This window comes from Leptonychotes weddellii, chromosome 10, assembly GCF_054177405.1.
Source record: "Leptonychotes weddellii isolate Sample4059 chromosome 10, ASM5417740v2, whole genome shotgun sequence".
Classification (NCBI taxonomy): domain Eukaryota; kingdom Metazoa; phylum Chordata; class Mammalia; order Carnivora; family Phocidae; genus Leptonychotes; species Leptonychotes weddellii.
In genome coordinates, this window is record NC_138378.1 from 109,352,877 (window position 1) to 109,380,364 (window position 27,488).

The 27,488-nt window shown below is 40.2% G+C and overlaps 1 protein-coding gene across 7 annotated transcripts in view; it reads left to right on the forward strand.

Annotated features, from left to right (window-relative positions):
• Positions 1-686: 686 nt before the first annotated feature.
• PUM2 (pumilio RNA binding family member 2) overlaps positions 687-27,488 on the forward strand; it is a 102,649-nt gene continuing 75,847 nt past the window's right edge. For 5 of the 7 annotated variants that reach the window (XM_081797134.1, XM_081797137.1, XM_081797139.1 and 2 more), the window contains exons 1-2: positions 983-1,140; positions 25,859-25,927. In XM_081797134.1, the coding sequence (XP_081653260.1) occupies positions 25,877-25,927 (51 nt within the window). In that variant the 5' untranslated portion in view covers positions 983-1,140; positions 25,859-25,876. Of the gene's footprint in view, positions 833-982; positions 1,141-25,858; positions 25,928-26,880; positions 27,006-27,488 lie in introns of those variants that run through there. The other 2 variants (XM_081797136.1, XM_081797141.1) reach the window with 2 other exon arrangements.

The following is a 27,488-nucleotide window of genomic DNA, read 5'->3' on the forward strand; positions in this document are numbered from 1 at the left end:
AACCATGGAGAACAAGGTGGATACAGTGCCGCTGCCCTGCCACATTACAGCTGTGTGACAGGGGCACACTACGGTTGGGTCTCAAGCCTGCAATCACCACTACCAAAGCCACGGAGTCAGGATGGCAGCGCGGGTTTGGTCTCTAACTGCTGCGGGTGGGGGCCGGACAGGGCGGGTGCACTTGGCGAGCGCGGGTGATGAAAATCGGCGGCGAGGGAGAATCACTAGCCCAGTAGAACGACCTGAATCTCCTTTGTGTTTACCCCGGCCAAGCAATGTGCTGAGCGGGCTCCACTTGCCCAGGAGGCAACGACTAGAATGACAGTCCACGTGAGGGGTTCACTTTTCCACCCAAAACACGTCTCCACCGTCTTGCTGCGGGGAGAGGGTGAGGATGAAACCTACGGGCCTGGCTTTCTGTCTGGCTCCTGTGGGTGCCAGCACCCCAGAAGTGAAGTTCGAGGAGTACCGCGCGGTCAAGGGCAATGACACCCGCACAAGCGGTTGGCGGAGAACAATGAGCTACCGGGGAGGAAGCGGAGGGTAAGCGAATTCGGAAGTCGAGGCCCCACGCGGGAAGACAGAGGCGAACGCGGCGCTCGGCGACACCACGCCTGCGCCACCCGAACTCAGGCTAGCGTCCCCGTCTGGCCGCGCCGCCGCCGAGCCCAGGACCAGGCGCGAGCCCGCAAGGTGAAGGCGGGGGAGCGCATGCCTGAGGGACGGCCGAAAAGCGCGAGCGCAGAGAGCGTGCGCACGCGCAGAACTCCCGCCGGCCGGCGCCCGGAGCGCGGGAGAAGCGACGGAAGCCACTGAGAGGAGCCGCACCTCGGTGAGTGCTCCCCCTCCCCTTTCTCCCGGAGTGCCTTGCGCGCGCCCGGTGGGCGGGGGGGGAGGGGAGGGGAGGCGGCGGTGGCAGCCATGTTGTTGTGAGTCTCTGTGTCTCACCCTCGGTACTTCGGTGGTTCGGAGGAGGAGGGGGAGGAGAAGGAGGAGGTGGGGTGGGGGGGAGGGAGGTAGGTGGAGAAAGAAGATATTGCCGCCACCGAAGGCGGAGGAGGGAAGGACGGCCAAGAGCGACGCCGCCGTGTGCCCAACGGTCGGTGTCCCCGGCTGAGGCAGCGCGGCCGCAGCAGCCCCGTAAGTCAGTCCGCGTTTGCTCCCTCTCCCCGTGCTCTGGCGGCGCAGGAGCTGGCTTCCCGGGCTTTGTGTGGCGGTCTCGGCGGGAGCAGCCCGCAGGGCGGGAGGGCGGATGGGGCCTGCGGGCAGCCCGGGAAGGCTGCGGCCTGGGGCCCGGGGCCCGCTCGCACAATGCGGGGGGAGGGGTGCCGGAAGGGGGTGTGCGCCCGGCTCGGGGGGGCTGCTCGGCTCTCCCGTTTCCTTTCCTCCCCCACGCCACTGCCTCGCGGCGCTGGGGACCCACCCCACTAGTCCTGGGTTTCTCGGCGCTTGGGGTTAGGGACCGAGCTGTCCGCTCAGCCCATGGTCGTTAAGAGGGGAGAGGCCGGTAGATCCAGAGAAGTGTGCGAGTTGGAAGTGGGCGAAGAGGAAGGAGTGGGTTTATGAAAACAAGTGTGGGAATTCTCGGGGAGCCGAGTGTGTCCGGGAAAAGCTTTCGGCAGACAGGTGTGGGTATGAAGGAAACAGCGACTTGGGTTAGACTCATTAGGTGCCATTATTAAGGAATGTTATGTTTCTGTTACCGGAACAGATTTCGACACTCAGGTGTATAAATTAAAACGAAAGAAAAGATTAAAAGCTTCAGGCATTTTAGCAATAGTTTTGTGTCTGAATTGGGCCAAATTTTGGGATAATTGTTTAAAGTTTTATTCCCAAACGCGTGTAAAAGTTATGCTGCTTCTGAGAACACAGCTAGGGAAAACCCATTTTTCTTAACTTCGTTTTTCATTCTAACACATATTTAAACATTCTGGGGGGTTAATATTGCGAGCGTATTAGGTGTAATAAGACAATCATGTCGGTTAAAGTTAGGGTTTCGGACTTTGTGAGATTTTAACGTAAGAAAACTGGTGATAGGTTTTTTTCGGTAAAGGTTTTTAGGGAAAGCTTTATTAGACAAATGCTTTTAAACGCTTACGAGAAATATAATATCTGTAAGGGTATATCAAAAAACCAATTTTAATAAAGGGAGTTACCTAAGGATTTTAAAAGCTTGTTTACTGCTTAGATTTCGTATTTAATAGGTGACTCACCATGTGACCTGGAGTATCGGAGGACGATTTAAGGAATTCTGGCTAGGAATCGTAGGACAAATATTTTTAATTGGTTTCTTTTTAGAGATGATTTGCTTCATCTGCACAGGCAGCGTGAATAGTTGTTGATACTTCCCTTTTGCATGAATGTCTTTTAAAATTCAATTTTTGGTGAACTTAAGTTTTGTAGAATTGTCTTTTGGTGTCCTAAAGGGCGGTTCTTTGTACCCAGTAAAGGTTTACACTGATGTAAAAAATTATATTTCAGAATCCTGGTTCTTAAGCTTTTAAGTTTTTTTTTCTTATTTGTACAAGTCTGGCTATTTAATCTTCAAGTTAGATTTGCTATTAACAAACTTGAACATTTTCAAGAAAATTTAAACTTTAATTTTTATGCGTAGTTTACTTAATTTGAGTGCAAAGTTCCCTTAGATGTTTTTAATATTTAGTAAGATTTCCACTTAAAAGTCTAAATTACTGCCATATTTAAATTGGTCTTACAAGGTTTGTACACCTTAATAGTCCAGTTTTTCTTAGTCCAGTTTTTCTTAGGTAAGCCAAACTATGCAGTCTGAACAAAGGTAATACTAGGATTTTGTTTCTCTTAAACCTTCCATACTTGTTTATAAATCTTTCTGGTGTTGTAATATAATTTGTCTTCCTGTGTAGGTACTTAGAAGTAACTATAATAGAGATTTGGGCCAGGTCTGACATCCAAATCCAATCTGGTCAGTGACCAGATAGTCTTGCTTTTTATAGACATTGACAAGATCTTCATAATATTAAGTGGAGGTTGGTTCCTGTCTCCTGGACTCAAGTTCTCCATACTTCCTAATTCAATGAACTTTAAATTTGTTGGATTTTTAACATAGCAAAATAATCTGTATTTTTTTTCACGTTTTTAAGGTTTAGGATTTTAAATATCTGAGTGTATCTCGTATGGCTTTGGCATGCAGTTTGTGGCTGTTTTACTGACGTGTGTGATTAATATAAAAATTGTACTAATAACTAAAATTGGTTTGTGATGTATTAGATTTCTTGCTGTTTTTAAGGCATTAAAAACAGTCTGACTTGGCTCCTGTTGTCCCACTTGACTCTTGCCGGATGAATTTGTAAGAAGGAACTGATAAGAGTTTGACTTAGCCTTTCTCTTTTTCTCTTTGGAAGTCTGCCCCCTGCAGAAAGCACTTTGTTCTGCTTCTTGAAGCCACCATGATAGACTCTGCGCCTTTTTGGAGGACCATCTGTTGTCCAGTGCTATTTCTGACTGGTTTAGGATAATTAAGGGGTATGGTGGTAGGAACCCCATTGGCCTAGGTCTAAATTAGTCGTTCCATTGTACTTTGGTCAGTAAAAGGAGATAGTTGAATTGCTATCAGTCTAGTTCCTGTGTGTCTCACTTCTGAATTCTGATGTGGTGGAAAAATTTTCCTTCAAACCTTATCATTTAGAAGCTAATATTTTAATAATGATTTTTATATTTAGGAAAGTAGAAGGTGTTTTTCACTTAAAATGTATTGCTTTTGTAGTGGGAAAAGTGAATTTACAGAGCTATTACTTTGAAGCCTTTCCAGTGAAACAGTATAGAATTATTACATAGGTAGTTTCATGGTAAATGCTTTTTTATTCTCAGAGTTTCAGGTAGCAGTATGTTTACACATAAGGTTAATGTATTTTTTTTCCTTAGTGACTTTTTCGTCCAACTCAAAAGATCCAACTTTATAAATAAAAAATTAAGACTTGGGGTGCCTGGGTGGCTCAGTCGTTAAGGGTCTGCCTTTGGCTCGGGTCATGATCCTGGGGCCCTGGGATCGAGCCCCACATCGGGTTCCCTGCTCGGCAGGAAGCCTGCATCTCTCCCACTCCCCATGCTTGTGTTCCCTCTCTCGCTGTCTCTCTTTGTCAAATAAAGAAATAAAAAATCTTTTTTAAAAAAATTAAGACTTGCCTAATTAAACAGTGTCACCTTCTAAAGAGTCATTTAATTTTTTTTTTAAAAAAAGATTTTATTTGTGGGGCACCTGGGTGGCCCAGTCGGTTAAGCGTCTGCCTTCGGCTCAGGTCATGATCCCAGGAGAGTCCCACGTTGGGCTCCCTGCTTGGCGAGGAGCCTGCTTCTCCCTCTTCCCCTGCTTGTGTGCTTTCTCTCTCTCGCTATCTCTCTCTCAAATAAATAAATAAAACTTAAAAAAAAAAAAGATTTTATTTGTCAGAGAGAGAGCGTGAGTGAGAGAGCACAAGCAGGGGGAGCGGCAGGCAGAGGGAGAAGCAGGCTCTCTGCTGAGCAAGGAGCCTGATGGCCGGACTCAATCCTAGGACTCTCCCCAGTCGAAGGCAGATGCTTAACCAGATTGAACCACCCAGGCGTCCCGAGTCATTTAATTCTTAATGAAATTGTGGACATTTTTGTCTTTTGTTGACCTTTTTCTTAAATGAAAAGTTTATTTGACCGTTTCCTGGCTCCTTTATTTTTCTAAAGTGCCTTTTTTTTTTTAAGATTTTATTTATTTGACAGGGAGAGAGACAGAGAGGGAACCCAAGCAGGGACAGTGGGAGAGGGAGAAGTAGGGCTCCCGCTGAGCAGGGAGCCCAATGCAGGGCTCGATCCCAGGACTCCGGGATCATGACCTGAGCCAAAGGCAGACACTTAATGACTGAGCCACCCAGGCGCCCCTCTAAAGTGCTTTAAAGAATTAAAGTATGGGTTATTCAAGCATGTTGGCAGAAATCATAGTTTCTTTAGTATATTTCACCTCTGCAGATTTAGCTGCTGTAATCCCATCCATTTTTAGTTTACGTATTACAGATTTTTACTTTTTTTAAAAAAGATTTTATTTATTTATTTGACACAGAGAGCGCGCAGACTCCCCGCTGAGCAAGGAGCCCGATGTGGGGCTCGATCCCAGGCCCCTGAGATAATGACCTGGGCTGAAGGCGAGCCGCCCAGGCGCCCCTAGATTTTTACTTCTTATTCACTTACTGTTCTCTTTTAGAGAGATAAAAGATGTTGGAGTAGAGTACTAGAAAAACATGCAAAGGTGTACACCTTATGTTCATATCCCAGGATTTCGCTTCCAAGTACAAAAAAGGGGAAGAAGTGTGAAGGGAGAAGGGGTAGTTGGAATGTCAGAATACTTTGGACTGAAAATGGGACAGGGAAAGAAAAAAGGCAGTCATTATCACCTACCTAAGGCGAAAGGTGCATTTGAACCACAAAACTTCCCTTCCAGGAAGGGATTGGTGAAATGGACTATAAAACGTTACAAAACCATCTATTGAACACCTGCCCAGGAGAATAAAACCTGCAACTGACTGCCAGAGTATATAAAAAATGGTGTGTGATGTGACAGGGGATGGGGTATAAAAGGCTCTTTTCACACTTTTTTTTTTTTTTTTACATTTATTTATTTGAGAGAGTGAGAGCACACGAGGTGGGGGCAGAGAGCATCCTCAAGCAGACTCCCTGCTGAACATGGGGCCCAATGCAGTGCTTGATCCCAGGACCCTTGAGATCATGACCTGAGCCCAGATCAAGAGGCAGTGCTTCATCAACTGAGCCACCCAGGCACCCCATATCTTTGTGATTTCTATTGTAGTGGACATCTCATATCAAGAGTTTTAGATCTCAAAGTGGTGATCTGTGATTTTAGGCATGGTTTTTGAAAGACTTATTTAGGGATCAGTGGGATATCCTCTTGACTGTGTAAGATGCAACTGGTTTTATTCATTCAGACATTAAAGAAGGTAAATGAGTAGTAGAGACAAGCTAACCCTAAGTATAGGTCTTTGCTAGGCAGTCAAATAAAGCAAATTGTATGTAGAGAAAAATATGGGTGGTTTTTGTCTGATTTTGTTTAATACCAAAAATTATATACAGATAGGAGCTACTTGTGTTTTCCATTTTGGTGATCAGGTCATTTATTAACATCTATTTAGTATTTTATCAGCACTTTAAGCCTGAATAAATGTAAAATAGTAAATTTTCTGTAGTACAATCTGAATCTTTAAAACATATAAAATAAGTAAGATTAGCAGTTTTGAGAAGATGATAGCTGCAGTTTTCCCTGGAGATGTTTTCTTGGACCACCTTGCAGTTGAAATACAGTTGACTGCTGAAAAGGAATGCTAGGGGAAAGCCTTAGGTGCCTTCATTTAATCTCTAAGTTGGTTGCTCCTACACTAGCAGAAATGGGAGTACTCTATGTAGGAACTTGCCAAAGATAAATTGTTTGCTAATTTTTATTTTAAGTCTGGTTGAGAAGATGGTCCTGGAGTATTATTTGAGGAGCATTCAGTCCCATTTGTTACTCTGGATATTCTAAGTTTTACCTTCTCATCAGAGTAGACTACCAGAAACTTGCACACATTTTTTTGAGATTTGTAGGCCTGTGATGTGCCAGACTTTGTTTAGATATTGGTGGTACCAGATCCTTGTTAATTGAGTTTATAGCAAAGCGAAGAGTAAGATGATTAAACTTGTGATAGCAGTGCAGTACACTAAGTGCCACGCATATTGTGTTAAAAAAGTGCGGTGGACTCACATAGGTAGACGTTGCAGGGGTCAGGAAGAGCTTTTCACATGAGGTTAAGTTAGTCTTTTTTTTTTTTTTTTTAATTTATTTATTCATGAGAGTCAGAGAGAGAGATAGAGAGAGGCAGTGGCAGAGGGAGAAGCAGGCTCCCCACCTAGCAGGGAGCCCGATGCAGGACTCGATCCCAGGACCCTGGGATCGTGACCTGAGCCGAAGGCAGATGCTTAACCATCTGAGCCACCCAGGCGTCCCTTTTTTTTTTTTTTTTTTAAGATTTTATTTATTTATTTGACAGAGAGAGACACAGCGAGAGAGGGAACACAAGCAGGGGGAGTGGGAGAGGGAGAAGCAGGCTTCCCACTGAGCAGGGAGCCTGATGCGGGGCTCGATCCCAGGACCCTGGGATCATGACCTGAGCCGAAGGCAGATACTTAACAACTGAGCCACCCAGGTGCCCTGAGGTTAAGTTAGTCTTAAAAAGACTTGAGAGGGGCATCTTGTTGGCTCAGTCAGTAGAGCATGCAACTCTTGGTCTCGGGGTCATAAATTCAAGCTCCATGTTGGGCTTGGAGCCTACTTAAAATGGAAAAAAAAAAAAAGACTTGGAGAAATTAATTTAGTCAAGAGATAGGTGAAATGGCATTCAGCTGGAGGGATTAGTATGGGTAGTGACCCTGATAGGGGAGAATAGCAGAACTTGACATGGAAATAGGGAAAATTGAAAAGATATGACTGGGGGCACCTGGGTGGCTCATTCGGTTAAGCATCTGCCTTTGGCTTAGGTCATGATCCCAGGGTCCTGGGATCGAGCCCCGTATCGGGCTACCTGCTCAGTGGGGAGCCTGCTTCTCTTTCTCTCTCTGCCTACTTGTGCTTTCTCTCTCTGTCAAATAAATAAATAATCTTAAAAAAAAAAAAAAAAAGATATGACTGGACGGGTGCCTGGGTGGCTCAGTCGGTTAGGAGTCTGCCTTCTGCTCAGGTCATGATCCCGGGACCTGGAATCGAGCCCCATGTAGGGCTCCCTGCTCAGCGGGAGCCTGTTTCTCCTTCACCCTTTGCCTGCTGCTCCCCCTGCTTGTGCGCATGCACATGTGCTTCCCCCTCCCCATGATAAATAAAATCTTAAAAAAAAAAAAGAAAAATGATTGGAGAGATAAGTAGGGGGACCCACCGGATTTAAAGGCTTTTTCTGATTTGGATAATCCTGAAAGACTTCGGATATCCAAGATTATAACTTGGGAAGATTTAGACCATATTGTCCTGGAACGCTTACAGAATTAACTGTGGAATTGCTTTCCCTGGATTGTGTTACAAGTTAGGTGCATGGCTTTCCTTGAGGGACTGACTATAAAAAATAAGATTATGAAACCTTGTATCTGTTGAGACAATGTTGTTGGGATTTTCTATTATAATTCTGTGTCCTCTGTAATATCCCGTATAAGAAATTTCTTTGAAAGCTTAGTGCTAGAAATATGGTTACCTATGAGGAATTGTTGGTATATTTTTTTTTCTATGGATAGTGAGTATTGTATGTAATTAATTGTGTTTTCTCCCCTTTTATCTTTGTATCTTCAGAAGTTAAACTTAAGAGTTTACTTGCTATTTTGTTATTAATATTTGCTTTGTTATTTTTCTAAGATTAGTTTTTGTTTTAGTGTGCATATTTCCTGTGAGATATTTCACGTACTTTTCAGAAATTGTTATTTAGGGGTGCCTGGGTGGCTCAGTCAGTTAAGTGTCTGCCTCAGGCTCAGGTCATGATCTCACGGTTCTGGGATCGAGCCCCACTTGGGCTCCATGCTCAGTGGGGAGTCTGATTCTCCCTCCCCCTCTTCCCCTGCCCCTCTTCCCCTCCCTACTCCTCATGCTTTCTCTCTCTGTCTCAAATAAATAAAATCTTTATAAAAAGATTTTTTTTTTAATTTAAGGGGCACCTGAGTGGCTCAGTAGGTTAAGCATCTGACTTTTTTTTTTTTTTTAAGATTTTATTTATTTGACAGAGAGGGACACAGTGAGAGAGGGAACACGAGCAGGGGGAGTGAGAGAGGGAGAAGCAGGCATCCTGCTGAGCAGGTAGCCCGATGTGGGGCTCGATCCCAGGACCCTGGGATCATGACCTGAGCCGAAGGCAGATGCTTAACGGCTCAGCCACGCATGCACCCCAAGCATCTGACTCTTGATCTCAGCTCAGGTCTTGATCTCACAGTTGTGAGTTCAAGCCCTGAGTTGGGCTCCACACTGGGCATGGAGCCTACTTAAAAAAAATTGTTTTCTTTTTTTATTTAAATGCATGTAAAACAAGTTTCATCATTTAAAATCTACTCAGGAATAGACCTTTTTTGGTATATAAGGTAGTCCTGGAAACTTAACAAATTTGGTTTCTCTTTTCAGACATTGTAGCCTAGGCATTTGTTTTTTTTAATTAATTTATTTATTTATAAAGATTACTTATTTGTCAGAGAGAGTGAGCGAGCACAGGCAGAGGAAGTGACAGGCAGAGGGAGAAACAGAGTCCTCGCTGAGCAGGGAGCCTGATAGGGGACTTGATCCCAGGACACTTAACCAACTGAGCTGTCCAGGCATCCCTATCTATCTATCTATCCATTTTTTTAAAAGATTTTATTTATGTATTTGACAGAGAGCGAGAGAGGGAACACAAGCAGGGGGGAGTGGGAGAGGGAGAAGCAGGCTTCCCGCTGAGCAGAGAGCCCGATGCGGGGTTCCATCCCAGGACCCTGGGATCATGACCTGAGCCGAAGGCAGACGCTTAACAACTGAGCCACCCAGGCACCCCGCTATTTATTTATTTTTTAAACTAATTTCTATACCCAACTTGGGGCTGGAACTTACATCCTGGAGATCGAGTCGCATGCTCTTCTGAGCCAACTAGGTGGCCAGTAGACATTTGTTTTTTTGTTGTTGTTTTCTAAGCAACTACTTGGAAAGTTTTTGTTTTGTTTAAATTGTTTTTTTGTTTTGTTTTGTTTTTTATTTACTTGAGAAAGAAAGAGAGGGAGAGCACAAGCAGAGGGAGCAGCAGAAGGAGAGGGCTGAGCAGGGAGCCCGACATGGGGCTCAATCCCAGGACCCTGAGATCATGACCTGAGCCAAAGGCAGACTCTTAACTAAACTGAGCCACCGAGGCACCCTGGAAAGTTTTTTAAAACTAAAACATCTTAATCATCTGAGCCACCCAGGCGCCCCTGCTCAAAATAACTTCTTTTGCATTAACATATTTACAGAAGAAAGTTATGGTAATACTGGATTAAAGTTAAGCCATTTTAACTGTAGGACTTACTGTGTGAAAATGAATTCTGTAGTGACCATGTGCTCAGCTTGCAAAAAAACAAATGGGTACTAGGGAGCAGCATATAAATGTATTGGACAGGGAACCTCTTATTTCAAAGAACACTGTGAGTTGGTGATTAAGGAAAACACTTTGGAAAATTCTGGTCTAAAGAAAAAAATCCGGGATGCCTGGGTGGCTCAGTCGGTTAAGTGTCTGCCTTCAGCTCAATTCACGAGCCCAGAGTCCTGGGATCGAGTCCCGCATCAGACTCCCTGATCAGTGGGGAGCCTGCTTCTCCCTCTGCCTGCTGCTCCCCCTGCTTGTGCACACGTGCGTGTGCTCTCTCTCTCTTCTCTAATAAATAAATAATACCGTAAGAAAAATAAAAAGAACATTTAGAAAAAAATCCCTTTTAAAACTGAATTCGAGTCTGCTGCTTAGAATGGTTTTTATTTTTTCTCGGTTGTCTCAGATCATGCATTGAAATGACTCCCTTTAGTTCTGTTACAACCTAACATTTCTTAGGATATTTCTCCTTGGTGCTATATTGATTCTGATTGATTATGTATAATAATTGAAAACTACTAGATAGCCATTTGAGACAAGTCTTCACTTTTTATTTTTTTTAAAGATTTTATTTATTTATTTGAGAGAGAGAGAATGAGAGAGAGCGAGTACATGGGGAGGGAGGGTCAGAGGGAGAAGCAGACTCCCTGCCGAGCAGGGAGCCCAATGCGGGACTCGATCCAGGGACTCCAGGATCATGACCTGAGCCGAAGGCAGTCGCTTAACCAACTGAGCCACCCAGGCGCCCCGACAAGTCTTCACTTCTTAGGCATTCAACCTAGTACTAAAGTGAATTGAAAATAACACAGGATCACTGGTACTTTATTCTGTGATAAAGCCTCTGAACTATAGTGCATTTAAACAGTATTAATATGGGACCTTTAAAAAAAACTTTATTTTGCTAACTTTAGTGAGCGTTACAACACAAAAAATGCAAAGATAAAGCCAGTAGTACCTCCTATCCTACCAGAGTTCAGTGTTTATTTTGTTACAGTCCACACAAATACATAATTATGGTATTGCTTCTCTCTTTTAAAAAAAAATGGGATTGGGGCTCCTGGGTGGCTCAGTCGTTAGGTGTCTGCCTTCGGCTTGGGGCATGGTCCCAGGGTCCTGGGGATCGAGCCCCATGTCAGGCTCCCTGCCAGGCGGGATGCCTGCTTCTCCCTCTCCCGCTCCCTGTGCTTGTGTTCCGTCTCTCGCTGTGTCTCTGTCAAATAAATAAATAAATAAAATCTTAAAAAAAAACCCAAACAAACAGGATTGTATGATAACACCTTAGGCAACTTGGTGTTTTTATTTAATATCATAGACATTTTACTGTATTTGTATATTTAACTTTAATAACTTAGAACATTCAGTACATAGATTTTTATTTTGCTAAACCATTTTTCTGTTGAGTTTGTGCTCAATTTTTTTTATTTTTTATTTTTATTATTTATTTATTATTATTTTTAAAATGTTTTATTTATTTATTCATGAGAGAGAGAGAGAGAGGCAGAGGCAGGCTCCCCGCCTAGCAGGGAGCCCGATGTGGGACTCTGTCCCAGGACCCTGGGATCATGACCTGAGCCGAAGGCAGACGCTTAACCATCTGAGCCACCCAGTTGCCCCTTTTATTTTTTATTTAAATTCAAGTAATTAACATAGCGTATTATTAGTTTTAGAGGTACGTTGTTCAATTCTTATTTTTGAAGCACTGGAAGCAGTGCTGCAGTAACTGTTGTTATGCTGTTCATTCTTTTCGTGTTGGTGCTGTTTATGTTAAGGTAAATTCCTGGGTTAGAGGATTTTATGTTGATTTTTTAAACAAGAAAATATTCGCTCATTATGGTAGATCATTAATACTCTAGAAAGCACTTATATTTTAATTTCATATATTATCTCATTTATTTTTCACAGTAATCCTGTGAGGGAGGCATATTCTCATTTGCAAACGGGAAAAGAGGACCAGTGTTCAACTGTTCTGAGTTCGTTCACCTAGTTTGGGACAAACATGGAACCATATTCTAGATCTTTTGATTGAGATTCATCTGTTACACCATGATGAATGATTAATAATTTTTTTATTTGGAAAACCAGTAGAGTGTGTGTGGATATATTCCTTAGCTATAACTGTTAACGGTAATGTGTAAGGGTCTCAGTCCTATCCATACAGGGAAGCATCATCTGGAGAACTTAAAAAAAATACTAATAAAAATCTGTCCCTGTTTCCCTGCCTGGACTAATTCAAGTAAGTTTTATATAAGTGGGAACTGAGTGTGCAGTTTTAAATCTTCTACCTAGATTCTGATGCACCAAGGTTTTGAGAACTAGTGGCCTTAAAATTGGGGGTACATGAAAAATTTCCAAAATGTTAGCACATTTAGTTTTCTGGGAATCAGTTAACAGGTCCTCCTTATATATACTAAGAAATGCACACCTCTGATCCATCCCAAATCTTAATGTGGTATGTTTTACAGACAGTTAAGCCTTTAGGGCACAAAACTTAAAAAGTTAGCTTCCTTTAGTGGTTTAGCTCATTGAGTCTTAATTCATTCACATTGCTGTTAGGAATGAAAACATAGGATAGAACTGTAAGTATTTTGGCTTCTATTGGGAATTCAGATCAGTGATTGGGCAATAGGAGTAATGGCAAATTAAAAAAAAAAAACACAGCTCACCATGGGATGTCTGGGTGGCTCAGTCGTTTGAGTGTCCAGCTCTTGGTTTCAGCTCAGGTTATGATCTTACGGCAGTGGGATAGAGTGGTTCATGCTCAGCAGGGAGTCTGCTTAAGTTCCTCTCCTCCTCCCCCGCTCATGCATGCACTTTCTCAAAAATCTTTTTTATTTTTAAGATTTATTTGAGAGAGAGGAAGAGTGAATGGGGGGAGGGGCAGAGAGAGAGAATCTCAAGTAGACTCTGCATTGAGCATGGAGCCAAACATGGGGCTCAATCCCAAGGCCCAGAGATCATGACCCGAGCTAGAATCAAGAGTCAGGTGCTAAACCAACTGAGCCACCCAGGCATTCCAAAATAAATCTTTAAAAAATAAGATAAAAGTTTAAAAAACAGTTTGTGTCTTCTTTCCTAAGCCTTTCTCAATACTTACTAAGCTGAAACAATACTATGAAATTTACTTTGAAAGCAAGAAATATGGGGGCACCTGGGTGGCGCAGTCAGTTAGGCATCTGCCTTCAGCTCAGGTCGTGATCCCAGGGTCCTGGGCTCGAGCCCTGCATCGGGCTTTCTGCTCAGCAGCAAGTCGGCTTCTGCCTCTCCCTCTGTGATCTCTCTCATTTTCGCTCTCTCAAATAAAATAATCCTAAAAAAAAAAAGAAAGCTAGAAATATGTAAATCATGTTTATCACAGCATACTGTCAAATATATTGAGGAATTTAAAAGGTATGATTTGGTTGGTTCCTTGTTTTTTTTTTTTTTTACACACTTTGAGGAATATATCAGAGTAGGGTAGAACTAACCTACATGAAGTGGTTAGAAACGAAGTGCTAGCTACATATAAGTACAATGCCTTTAAATCAGGTGAGAAAATATTTAGATCTACAAATTAGATTTTGCTTTCTTAAAACCCAAAGTGTCATGAAGGTGTGGCTAGAGATATTTACTATAGTAGGTATTGGGTATACATGTAAATTTCTTTATATTGCCTTAAAAACCCTTAGAGGTTTACAAATAAGACCAGAATATTTTTCTTTTAAGTGATGGCCTAGTTTATGGAAAAGATGTTTTTCTGGTGTGTTTCTTTGTAAGTCGTACATAGCTTATGTATAGGTGTACTTTTTTTTTTTTTGAAAGATTTTATTTATTTGACATGGGGGTGCAGGCACAGGCAGGAGGAGCGGCAGGCAGAGGGAGAAGCAGGCTCCCTGCTGAGCAAGGAACCCGATGTGGGGCTGGTTCCCAGGACCCTGGGATCACAACCCAAGCCGAAGGCAGTCGCTTAACCAACTGAGCCACCCAGGTGCCCCATGTATAGGTGTACTTACGAAATACTTGAGTATTACCATGTAAAACTTGAGTTTTACCACGTAAGGCCATTGATTTCCAAGCTGACTTGACAGTAAGAACTATATAAATGTGTTTAGTGATTTCCAGCATGTATATATTTAAATATTTTCTTTTTTTTTAATGATTTTATTTATTTATTTGACAGAGAGACACAGTGAGAGAGGGAACACAAGCAGGGGGAGTGGGAGAAGGAGAAGCAGGCTTCCCGCCGAGCAGGGAGCCCGATGTGGAACTCGATCCCAGGACCCTGGGATCATGACCCGGGCTGAGGGCAGACTCTTAATGACTGAGCCACCCAGGCTCCCCTATATTTAAATATTTTCAAAGAGATAAGTAATGAATGGGAAATACTCAAGGAGTGAATAATTACAGAATGTAAAATAAAAATCATGCATTTCCTTTTCCCAGATGTGTCACTAATAACAGTTGTGTCACAGTTTCTGATTGTTTTCTGTGTATCCGTATATGTTTTTTTCCTGTTTTTACAAAAGTTGGATGATAGAGTGCTTTTCATCTTGCCTTTTCACTTATATTCTGGCTTTTTGTTTTTTCATATATGCCTAAATACATTTATCTCATGCTTTTAAATGGACTCATAGTTGATAATGTTATCAGTTTCCCTCTCCCTATTAATACTATCCTTAGTATTCTTCCTTTGATCCCCTCCCTCATTTCATGGAACACTGGTGTGACCAGAATAGTTTGCATAATTGTGCTACATGTTGTTTTCTATCCTAATTCTCATATAGAGAAGTTTTAAAGTCTTAACAGATGGGCGCCTGGGTGGCTCAAGTCGGTTAAGCATCTCCCTGCGGCCCAGGTCATGATCCCAGAGTCCTCACTGCTCAGCCGGGGGTCCTGCTTCTCCCTCTCCCTCTGTCTGCTGCTCCCCCTGTTTGTGCTCACGCACTCTCTCTCTGTCAAATAGATAAATAAAATCTTTTTTTTTTTTTTTTTAAAGATTTTATTTATTTGACAGAGACACAGTGAGAGAGGAAACACAAGCAGGGGGAGTGGGAGAGGGAGAAGCAGGCTTCCCCGCAGAGCAGGGAGCCTGATGTGGGGCTCAATCCCAGGACCCTGGGATCATGACCTGAGCCGAAGGCAGACGCTTAACGACCGAGCCACCCAGGCGCCCCTGGATAAATAAAATCTTTAAAAAAAAAGTCTTAACAGGTAATATGTTATTAATACATTGAAAATACCAATTAGGGTGCCTGGGTGGCTCAGGTGGTTAAGTGTCTGCTTTCGGCTCAGGTCATGATCCCAGGGTCCTGGGATCGAGTCCCACATCGGGCTCCCGGCTCAGCGGGGAGCCTGCTTCTCCCTCTGACCCTCTCCCCTCTCATGCTGTTTCTCGCTCGCTCGGTCTCTAAAAAATAAATAAAATCTTTAAAAAAAAAAAAAGAAAATACCAATTAAATGCCATGGGAATTAAGAAAAAGATTGTTTGGGAGTAGGTTTTGATGGAAAAAGTGGCATTTGAGCCAAACTTTGAGTTTGTAGTATTTGCATATGAACAGATAAATGGCAAAGACCTGTCCAGGGGACTTGAATAGTGTAAGCAAAAGGATGATGGGCGGGGGGTGCGGGAGGGGGAACTTTAAGAGAGTTGTATAGTTAACATATAAGCTGACTTCCGGTTTATGCTTGGTTGGTATGGAAAAGAACATGGAGCCTTTGGAGTCTTGACAGTATCACATCTGCCATTTTAGTAGTTTTGTCTGTGAGGATATGGAAATTGGCCACAGTTTCCTTATTTGTAAAGTAAGAATACAGTATCTACTTTGCTGGATAATAGAATTAGATCTAATGTGCCTAGTACAATCTCTGGCATGACATTGAGTGTGAAATAAACTTTGTTCCCTGGGGGCATCTGGGTGGCTTGGTTGAGCTTCTGACTCTTGATTTTAACTAAGGTCATGATCTCAAGGGTTGTGAGGTCAAGCCCCATGTTGGGCTCCACGGTCAGGAGGGAGTCTGCTTGAGATTGTTTCCCTCTCCACACAGGTGCATGCTCACTCAAATAAATAAATCTTAAAAAAAAAAATTGTTCTCTTTGGGGGATGGTGTCTGATAAAAATTAGTCCAGAGATGTTTGTGTTCATTTGGAAATCAGTTTTTGGGAAAAAAATTTCATATGCCACTTGTCAAAAATACGGTTGAGAAAGTAATCAGGGATACTGAGTTTATACAATAGCTTGGAACCTGAGTCCGTTAACCTTGTGGGGAGTAACTACTTTTATAAGCTGCAGTTTATAAATGTTTGTTTAGAAAGGGGGGAGTGGTTTCAAATTGTGCTTAACCCTCAAGGCCCAGCTTGAATACCATCTGCTTCACATGGCCTTCTGTCATATTGTTATATTTTATTAAGCTTTATTATGGAAATATTAAACACAGAAGTAGAATAATGCATTGCATCTTCAGGTATCTATCATTGATTCAACCTTACGTGAAATCTAGTATTTTACTTTTTATAAAATAGTATTTCAAAGTAACTCCCAGACAGCAGGCCAGTTTAAGCATAAATTCTCTGGGGCGCCGAGGTGGCTCAGACAGTTAAGCATCCGACTCTTGATCTCACTCAGTGCCCCTGATGAGGACTTATTAAAATATATAATCCTCTTACTATTATTACCACTAACAAAATTCATGAATATCATATATACTCATTCTGTATTTAGATTTCCCTGATTTTCTCAAAGTCTTTTTTATAGTTGGTTTATTAAAATCATGATTCAGAGAAGGTTTCCACAATATATTTGACATTTTAGCCTCTTAGTCTGAATAATATTCTCCTTCTGTCCTCCCCCTTTACACGTTTTGGATTAGACAATTACTTTCTTGTGTTATCTCTTGACTTTGTGCTTTTATATTGCTCATACGTCTGATAAACAGTATTTAGATCTGGCGACTTTATTGACTTTATTGAGATTGGGGTTTAGTGGGTTATTTTTTTGAGACAACTTTTCATAGATGGTGGTGCTGTTTCATATTTTATCATGGGGCAATATATTCGCTTGTTTTACTTTTAAGATGATAGCATATTAAATTACTTAAAATGTTAATTCAGAAATACTGCCTTTGGGGGAGCTCATTTCATAATATATCTTTGATATTTCAGATGTATCTTTGACTCATTGGAGTCACTTTGTGTTATCTAAGTTTTTTCAGGCATGTCATCTTTACTTCCAGTTTATTTGACCTGCTTCTCTTAGGTGTTATCTAAAAGTTTGTTTGAGGTCGATTTAGTTTGGAGATCTTCTCTAAGCAGTATTTCATGTTTCAAAATAAAAGAATTTCCTTAAGCAGTATTTTATTTCTCAAAATAAAGCAATTGCGAGAATGCCTTGTAAAACAAGAGACTTCATAAGGACTCAAATACATGGTAATATCCTTTGAGAGAATTTTAAGGAAAAAAAATCTTGCCTCATATTTGCATATATGTAAGTTAAATATTTATCCTGTTTTGCCTGTTTGAGAATATGTTCTGAGATTTATCCTCAGCTAACACAGTCTTACATGGAAATTCTTGGTAAATTTGTATTTAGTGGCTAAATGCTGATGTTGGAATAATCTAATTTCTAATCTTATTAGAAGATTTGAGGTAGGGTCTTTGAAGATTTCTGGTTTCTGGGAATCTATATTAATACTTGTGTTTGTGTGTCCAAATTTTATTCAAAACATAAAAACTTGACTTTTCCTTAGTATAGTTGTGTCAGTCATACTGTTTTTTATTGCTGGGAAAACAAGCATCTATAATTACCCCATGAAGTATGTGGACAAACGAGTAGCAAATATCAAAAATGTTGATGTGGTTCTTGGCTCAACTACTAGCTAAGTGACTTGGTCAGCACCATTAGAAAAGTGTATGATTCAAGGGAAACAAGCAAAAATGAACTTATTGGGACTTCAAGATAAAAAGCTTTGGCACAGCGAAGGAAACAAATCAACAAAACTAAAAGGCGGCCTTGAGAATGGGAAAAGGTATTTGCAGATGAAGGGTTAGTATTCACAATCTATAAAGAACTTCTTAAACTCAACACCCAAAAACCAAATAATCCAGTTAAGAAATGGGCAGAAGACATGAATTAGACAGTTTTCTAAAGATTTCCAGATGGCTAACAGACACATGAAACAATGCTCAACATTACTTATCATCAGGGAAATACAAATCAAAACCAAGATGAGAGACCACCTCACACCTGTCAGAATGGCTACAGTTAACAACACAAGAAACAACAGATGTTGGCAAGGATGCAGAGAAAGGGGAACCCTCTTGCACTGTTGGTGGGAGCCACTGTGGAAAACAGTATGGACGTTCCTCAAAAAGTTAAAAATAGAACTACCCTGTGATCCAGCAATTGCACTACTAGGTATTTACCCAGAGGATACAAAAGTACTGATTCGAAGGGGGTGCATGCACCCCAATGTTTATAGCAACATTACCAACAATAGCCAAACTATGGAAAGAGCCCAAATGTCCATCGACTGATTACTGGATAAAGAAGATGTGGTATATATATGCGATGGAATATTACTCAGCCATCAGAAAGAATGTGTGGATGGAGCTAGAGTGTATTATGCTAAGTAAAATAAGTCAGCCAAAGAAAGACAAATACCGTATGATTTCACTCATGTGGAATTTAAGAAACAAAACAGATGAGCATATGGGAGGGGGGAAAAAGGGAAACAAACCATGAGAGACTCTTGATAGAGAACAGACTGAGGGTTGATGGAGGGAGGTGGGTGGGGGATGGGCTAGATAGGGGATGGGTATTAAGGGGGGCACTTGTTATGATAAGCACTGGGTGTTATATGTAAGTGATGAATCACTGAATTCTATTCCTTGAAACCAGTATTGCACTGCATGTTAACTAGAATTTAAATTTCAAACATTTCTTAAAGCCTCAAAATGTTTAAAGTTACACTTAGTAAAACGTACACACACACACAAGAAAAGTGTATGATTCGATTTATGCCTCCAGAAAAAGTAAATTACTAGGTGTTGATGGTGATTAGTAGAAACTTGAAATGTAAAGTCTTTGAAGGCTAATGGTCTGCTACAAATATGTAAGCCTGGATAGGTTTACTTTTGTTGTGGATAAGAAAAGGTATTACTAAACAAATTTGTTGGCGAATTTGCTAAAGTGCTTTAATATGCTGAAGAAATGAAGATATTCTTAAGGACTTTAGCTTCCATTTGCATTGGATACCACTACTGCTCAATGATTACGTTCATTAAAAACTATCCAAGATGGATGATTACCAAGAATATTTCATAAGCCTCTTAAGTTACTCTTTGTATTGGCTTATATTTAATTAAGTTTTCATGTAATTTTGTTGTTTTTGTAATTGATGCACAAGATAGCAGTAGCTTTCAGGTATTATAGAACTAATATGGAAAAGTAGTGCCAAAGGGAAGTTGCTATCAGACATTTTATGTTGATAAATGTTTTCATTGTTACAGAAAGTCTGAGGAAGAGCCTTGTTCACATCTCCATTAGAATGAGCATTGTGTATTAATACATATGAAGGCATTTATAAGCAGTTACTATCTGATACTTGATTTCTTGATCTGAATTTGCATTTCATAGCATAAAAAATCTTTTTCATTCAATATATATTGAGTATTTATAGATAGCTGAGACACAGTTCCTAGCCCCTTTGACCCCAGAGCTTAATTTCTGCTATGGTCTTAAATACTGTGAAAATGTGATTAGTGTCCTTTGGTAGTAGAAAGTGCTTTAATACCATTTATTGTAGCTCTAAGTGGTTTTCCCCCCACCTTATTTTTTATAGTAGGCATATGGTGAGGAATTGGATCAGATGATGTCTGAGAAAAATTACTCTTAATGATATAAATGTACTTTATTAATGCATATTCTTGGTTCTTTACACAAACTTACTTGTAAACCTTTTGAATTACATGTTAGTAAATATGAAAACTTAGAACTTAACCAAGTTTTGTTATTCGAGGTGCTTTATCTGTTTTTCTCATGTAATTAGCAGTACTGTCGCCTACAAAAAGTTGGCTAATGTTAAATTTTATAATTTAATGAGACACTGTTCTCTCTTTTTTTTTGAAACAAAGAATCAACCTCAAAAACTAACTTTTAAATTCAGACTTACTTAAGATTACAGAGTCTTGGCCATAGAAAAGTTTCTATTATGTATCTTCTATATGAGCCAATTCCAATTGTTTATTAAGGAAATAATATTGGGGGAGTTTCACGGCTTAATGATGCAAACAAAAAAATTTGAAGACAGACTACATCCCAAGTAATACTGTGTACCGTAACTCTTGGATACATTTTCTTCAAATTAACATAGTTCAATATTCTGTACCTGGATGCTGTATACTCTGTTGCTTGTTAGAAGAAAAAAGTGTTCTTTCTTCCTAAGATCTAACCATTCTGGATAAAGTTGTTAAATTCATGTCCAAATTCTTTTCCCTTGCCACCAAATGATACCAAAATTTGTAACTGTGTAGAACATAGAAAATTGGCATTTTCCCAAAATTTTGAGGGTCCCACTTAATGGTATATGTGTGACTCCTGCCCCCTCAGCTTTATTATTACTAACATGGAGATTATTGGCCTGAGTGTTAGTGTTTACTTTCTATCCTGTTTTGCCCACTTTATCCTCCAGTCTTTTCAAGATTGAAATAAATGGTAATACCCTAACCTGCAAAACTGAGTTTGAGTCTTGGGCGGATTTTGTTTTCTTTAAAGTCTTTTCCTCATAACCTACTCAATCGCCTCCATTTAAATGTAACTTTCATTATAAGAAGACATATGCCTGGGGATAGTGTAGATGAAAAAGTTGGAAGCAAAGCCCTAATGCTTAACTTTTGGCTTGCTCATATTTGAGAGTGGATTATCTGCTTTTGATTTTTTTTGTAGAGCAAGGTGAATCCACTAGAGCAGAGGTCAGCAAACTATGGCCTACAGTCCAGATCTGGCCCACAACCTGTGGTTTTTTTGGCCCACTTTTTTTAGAATTGGTTTTCAGATTTTTAAATGGGTGGAAAAAGAATACTATTTTGTAACACATAAAAAAATACATGAAATTAAGATTTCACTATTCATAAATAAAGTTTTATTGGGACACATTCATGCTCATTTATTTCGATATCATATGGCTGCTTTTGTGCTACAGAGGTGTCATTGAGAACATAGATCATATGACCTGCCAAACCTAAAATGTTTACTGTCTGGCTCTTTACTGAAAAAAGTTTGTTGACCCCTGCCCTGGGGCGTGATTCACCACAAAAGTAAGAATGGCTCCTAGAGACTTGTCACATTTATCTGGAGGTTCTTTAACTTATGCATAACCTCATTTATTTGGACCACAGATGAAAACCTGGAAGTAAGCAAAGAAAGGCTTCAGTAAAGATCCAGTCCTTTTTCACTCTTGAGAAAATTTCTTGTCTTCTACTCTGCTCTTTTCATTTTTCTTAATAAAAGTCTCCCTCCTGGCAAGCCTGGCTGGCTCAGTCAGTTGAGTGTCTGTCTTTGGCTCAGGTCATGATCCCAGAGTCCTAAGATCAGGTCCTGCATCCGGCTCCTTGCTCAGCGGGGAGCCTGCTTCTCCCTCTGCCTGTCGTTCTCCCTTTCCAGTAATTTCTTTCTCTAATAAATAAATAAAATTTAAAAAACCCCAAAACAACAAACCTCTCGTTTTATTCACGGACCATACAGATACATTGTAGAAAGGTAATAAAATACAGATAAATAGAAAAAATGATGTACTCTGATCACTTAAGGACTGTATGAATTTTGGGTTATTTCCTTTCAGTCTTTCTGTTTATTTTTATTTTTATTTATTTATCTTTTTAAGATTTTATTTATTTGACAGAGAGAGAGAACGAGAGCAGGAACACAAGCAGGGGGAGTGGGAGAGGGAGAAGCAGGCTTCCTGCCGAGCAGGGAGCCCGATGTGGGACTCGATCCCAGGACCCTGGGATCATGACCTGAGCCGAAGGCAGACACTTAACGACTGAGCCACCCAGGCGCCCTATTTTTATTTTTTAAAGATTTTGTTTATTTGAGAGAGCACAAGCAGGGGGAGTGGCAGGCAGAGGGAGAGCAGGCTCCTCACTGAGCAAGGAGCCCAATGTGGGGCTCGATCCCAGGACCCCGGGATCATGACGTGAGCCAAAGACAGATGCTTAACCTGCTGAGCCACCCAGGTGCCCCAGTCTTTTTGTTTTTTTAAAGATTTACTTATTTGAGAGAGAGCACGCCAGCCAGAGTGAGTGGGGGGAGGGGAGGGACAGAGGACGATGGGGAAGCAGACTCCTGGGGAGTCCCAGCACAGGGCGCCCAGGGCTCCATCCCAGGACCCCCAGATCATGACATGAGCCGCAGTCAGATGCTTAACTGACTGAGCTACCCAGCTACTCCTACTTTCAATCTTTCTTAACATTACTAAGCATTTTCTTAATTGCAAACTCAAGTATTTTTAATAGTTATGTGATAATTCCATTTTATAAATGTGTTGTGTCACTTAACTATTGTAGGACAGTTATGTGGTTTATAATTTCAGAATTTCAGTAATCTGCAAGCAATGCTACTGCAAGCATGTTTGTAATAAAGCTTTATATGTATTTATATATTTGTCTTTACATGTTGTCTTTACAGGTTGTTTTCCTTTCTGAGACTTCCTTCCTCAGTTTCCAGCATCTCTGGTTGCCCCAAAGTCCGTCCTTTGGTTCTTCAGGCCTTTAAGAGTGGATTCTCTATAGGAATTTTGGCACCCCACCTCCAAACCCAGGCCTGTCCTCAGGCAAAAAAGCCATTGAAAAACTCACTCTATGCCAGTTCTTTCTTTTAAGTGTAGACTGTCTTCCAGTTTGTTTTTGTTGTTGTTGTTTCCCATCACCTTCAAATTGTTTAATATTTGTCCAGAGTTTATACTTACCTGCAGGAGGGTTTAGGTTAAAGGACTACACCTTCAGTTACCAGGAAACCTGTGCAATTCATTTAAACTCTTCAAGAACAGTGACCATATTTTCACTTGTTTTTTTCTCTACAAAATCTAACACGTTGCAGATAATCCAGTAAAAGCTTACTGAGTAAATGAAATGTTCACTTTGTGAGAACTGTTAATGAATCCAGCTTTTCTAACAAGATAATAGCTTATTTGCCATCCATATATCTTTTTTGATGTAGTATCTGTTCAGATCTTTTGCCCATTTTTAAATTGGGTTATTATTTTTTTAAGAGTTTTTAATATATTCTGGATACAAGTCCTGTATTGGGATATGTGATTTCCAAATATTTTCTCCTGGTCTATGGTCTTTTCATTATTATCATTGTCCTTCGTACAGTGTGTTTTTTATTGATGAAGCCAAATTTTTTGGACATCAGTTTTTCTTTTATTGACTCTGCTTTTGATGTTGATCTTAAAAATCATTACCAGACTCTAGGTCGCACAGCTTTTCTGTTTTTTCTAGAAGTCTTATTAGGTGTTAAATTTAGGTGTATGATCCATTAGTTAATTTTTACATTAAGATGTAAGTTAAGGTTCATTTTTTGCATATGGATATCTCATTGTTCAAGTATCATTTGATGAAAAGATTGAAGAGCCTTTTTTTAAAATAATTTTTTATTTATTCATTTGAGACAGATACAGAGATGAGCGAGAGAGAGCATGAGCAGCAGGGAGAGGCAGAGGGAGAGGGAGAAGCAGACTCCCTGCTGAGCAGGGAGCCCGGTGTGGGGCTTGATCCCAGGACCTGGAGATCATGACCTGAGCTGAAGGCAGATGCTTAATCATCTGAGCCAGCCAGGTGCCCCTGAAGAGCTTTTTTTTTAATAGCTAACTTTTTTTAAAGATTTTATTTTTAAGGTCTACACCTAACGTGGGGCTTGAATTTACAACCCTGAGATCAGGCGTTGCATGCTCTGTGGACTGAGCCAGTCAGGCACCACTTTAATAGCTAAGTTCTGAATACTTATGTACCCAGCACCAATTTAAGTGTTCTGTTATCTAATTCAACTTTTCCAATAAGCCATGTGGCAGCTGCTGTTACCCTCCCATTACCCTCCCCTACCCCCAAAATTGAGAAAAAACAAGTTTAGATTACTTGTCCAGAGTTACAGAACTAATAAGCTGCCAGAACTATAATTTGAATCCAGTTCTATCCCCTTGTAAGATAGGAGTCAAGGATTAAAATATAGGAGTTACATGAACAAAGTACAATTGAGGAAGATGACTGATTACACTTTGAAGATTAGATTGTATAATGGGAAGATAGGAGAGGATCGCAATATTTTAGGTAAGAGATGATGGTAGTCTAAACAACCAGACAGCTGGTGGGGCACCTGGATGGCACAGTCGGTTAAGCATCCAACTCTTGATTTTGGCTCAGGTCATGATCTCAGGGTAGTGAGATCAAGCCTTATGCCGGGCTGCACACCTGGGCGTGGAATCTGCTTCAGATTCTCTCTCTCTCCCCCTCTGCCCACCCCCCCCCCCCAAAAAAACAAAACAAAAAATCACACAACAACCAGACAGATGGAAAATGGTTAGATGTTAAGTGAGATAGGAGGTTGATATTACTGACTGGATATTGATGTAAGAAAGGAAAGAATGAAGTTATAAGTGGGGAAGAAAGAAGAGTAAAGTTGGAATTTTGCCCAGGGAATGGGAAGGAGATAATTGGAAATTTTTAAGAGGAGAGAAATTTGGCTCATAAATAGAAATGTTAGAGCCAGTGTCCTAAGCATATATATGGTTTTGAAAGCAATGAGAGTGGATGAGATTACATAGGATAAAGGGTAGAGAGGAGACTACCATGAATAGAGTACTAAGGAACTCTAACATTTACAGTGGAGTTGAAGAGACAAATTGAAGTCTGTGAAGAAGCCTGAGAAAAAGCAGAGACACACAGGAAAGTAGAAAAGAATTTTAAGAGACAAAGTAGCAACAAAGAACAGTATTATAGGAAGGGAGGAGTGCTTTGTAATGTCACATGCTATGGAGTTTTAAAGAGAGTTTTAAAGGGGGAAATTATAGGGTTATATTGTAAGGCCCCGAAGCAGGAAGGCTAAATTTGTAGTAGCTTCAGTGTTGAGTGTTGAGTGATTTTTTTTTTTTTCAGCAGTACTTAACATTAGAAGGCAAAGGGCCTCTGACTCAAGAACACATTGTCAGGTGAATGATAAACTATTTAAACAGTTAGAAATGGAAAGATAAAATACACTTTAGTTTTAGTTGAAGAAGGGAAAGGAGCTACTCTTAAGGAAATTTCAATATTGCTCTCACAGCTGATTAATTTTTATGTTTCTTTGAGGTTGAACTGGATCACCACTTAAATATTTTCAGTGACTTTTTATCATTGGTATAAGATCTACAAATAATGAAATGCTGAGAAGTTTTGAAAAATGTTGAAGTAAAACAGTAATTTTGTAATTGGAGCTATAACAAAAAAAAACAGACTACATTTTAGTATTTGAGCTTGCTTCCTTTATTCTTTACTTTCCATCTGTTTTGCTCAACTAGTAGGGGTTTCTCTTGGCACACATAATAGCCCAAGAACCTTTGACCCCAGGGTTTTAATTTTCATTTTAATGTAGATTGCTATTATGTGCTCTATTTAGGAAAATCTGTCTTCATAGAGAAATCGATTTTTGCCCATCTCAGCTCATGCTAATAGCAGTAATAGCAATATAATATAAAAATATTTGATGCAGTCTGTTTAAATTTTACTGATTTTTGTTTTTGTTATTCAACAGGTTTGATCTGTGGATGAAATGAATCATGATTTTCAAGCTCTTGCATTAGAATCTCGGGGAATGGGAGAGGTAAGTATTTATGAATACTAAGAATGTATACCTCACTTTGATTATTTGAGCCATTGAGACTCATTTTTTTAACCATAAATATTCTTGAAAATAGTGGTTATGTCTTCCACATGATGTGGGTTTTTTAAATCTTGGATTATACAATTCTGTATTGTGGTGATTTCAGCTTTTTTTTTTTTTTTAACCCCTAGCAGTAATTTTTAGTGAGATTGTGCCTAGTTGATTTGATCGACTTGGTTTAGAAATTAATGTTTTATATTTTGGTAATGAACCACAATTACTTTGCTCTGAAGAGCCTTTCTTTATCCTTGTCCTGCTGTTTTATATATGTATGATGTTTGCTTTAGCCACACTTAATTGTTCACTATTCTCTCTTCCAAAAATCTCTCCTTGTTTACTGTTTGCTTAATTAACTTCTAATCCTATACAAGACTGTACTGAGAAATGAGAGTCTTACTATTGTCCCATTGCTATCTGTAGAATTAATTACTTCCTCTTCTGACTTCTCATAGATCTTTATACATATTTTTATTATATTACTTTGTTACAGTTCGTTTTATATTAGTCTCCTCTGTAGATTGTTAGCTTTGAATGACTGACACACAGTGAGCACTCTGAATTTTTTAATAGATTTTATCAGTCCTGTTAATATATGATTTTCATTGGGGTATCCCATTTAACTGCACCATAACATAATTTAAGGCATCAAAATGCTGTTTTCCATATACCTAAAGAATATTTAGAAAACTTTAATTGCTTATAAAAGCCCTTGTGGTCACATCTTTATTTTGTCATGTTCTATAGTACTAACATAGTGTGGACTTTGCTAATAGAACATAACAGTGAACAGACATAAGATGTGTAATTAACTGCTTGCTCCTGGAGATTATTTTACTTTGGTAGATTAGAGACCTTCATGAGACTCACTCCATCCAATGCTGTGTGCTCTTCAGATGCAGAAAAAGAGTCCAGTCACTCCTCTGGGCCACAAGAGGGCACCCTGCAGCTAGCTAACCCTTCCCTTCTCCAGAACAGCGTTTTCCAAAGAGTTTGTCATTTTCAGAGGACTGATTTAAGGGTGAGTTAAGGTGCTTAAAGTGTTGCCAAAGTAAACTTGTTAGTCTAGTGCATAAGGTAAAATTCTAGTCCCTCAGAAAGATTTGAAAGGGGGAATAATTTTTTAGTCAAACAACAACAAAAAACTATAGAGCTTCACTGCAGTACAGTGGCTGCTTAGGCATTATTTACACTATGGGCGAATAAAAAGAAGCAGTTGAAAAGGGCTTTTGTTTTGTTCACTGCTAGTCTTTAAAAAGCAGAATAACCTATCTTGAAAGCAGGTTTGAACAGTGTTTCAGCCTAGTCTCTGACAAACTTGATTTTTAAGAGCAAGTAAAGTCACACCATTAACTTAATTCTCTTAGACCCCCCCAGCACTTTGCTTCCTAGATCTACATTGTACATATATTTACCGATTGGCTTATTTTCTCCCTCCATTTCCAAATAGTGGTTGATAAATGCAAAGACATCTTTGCAGTTAAAAAAATGTCACGATCAGAAA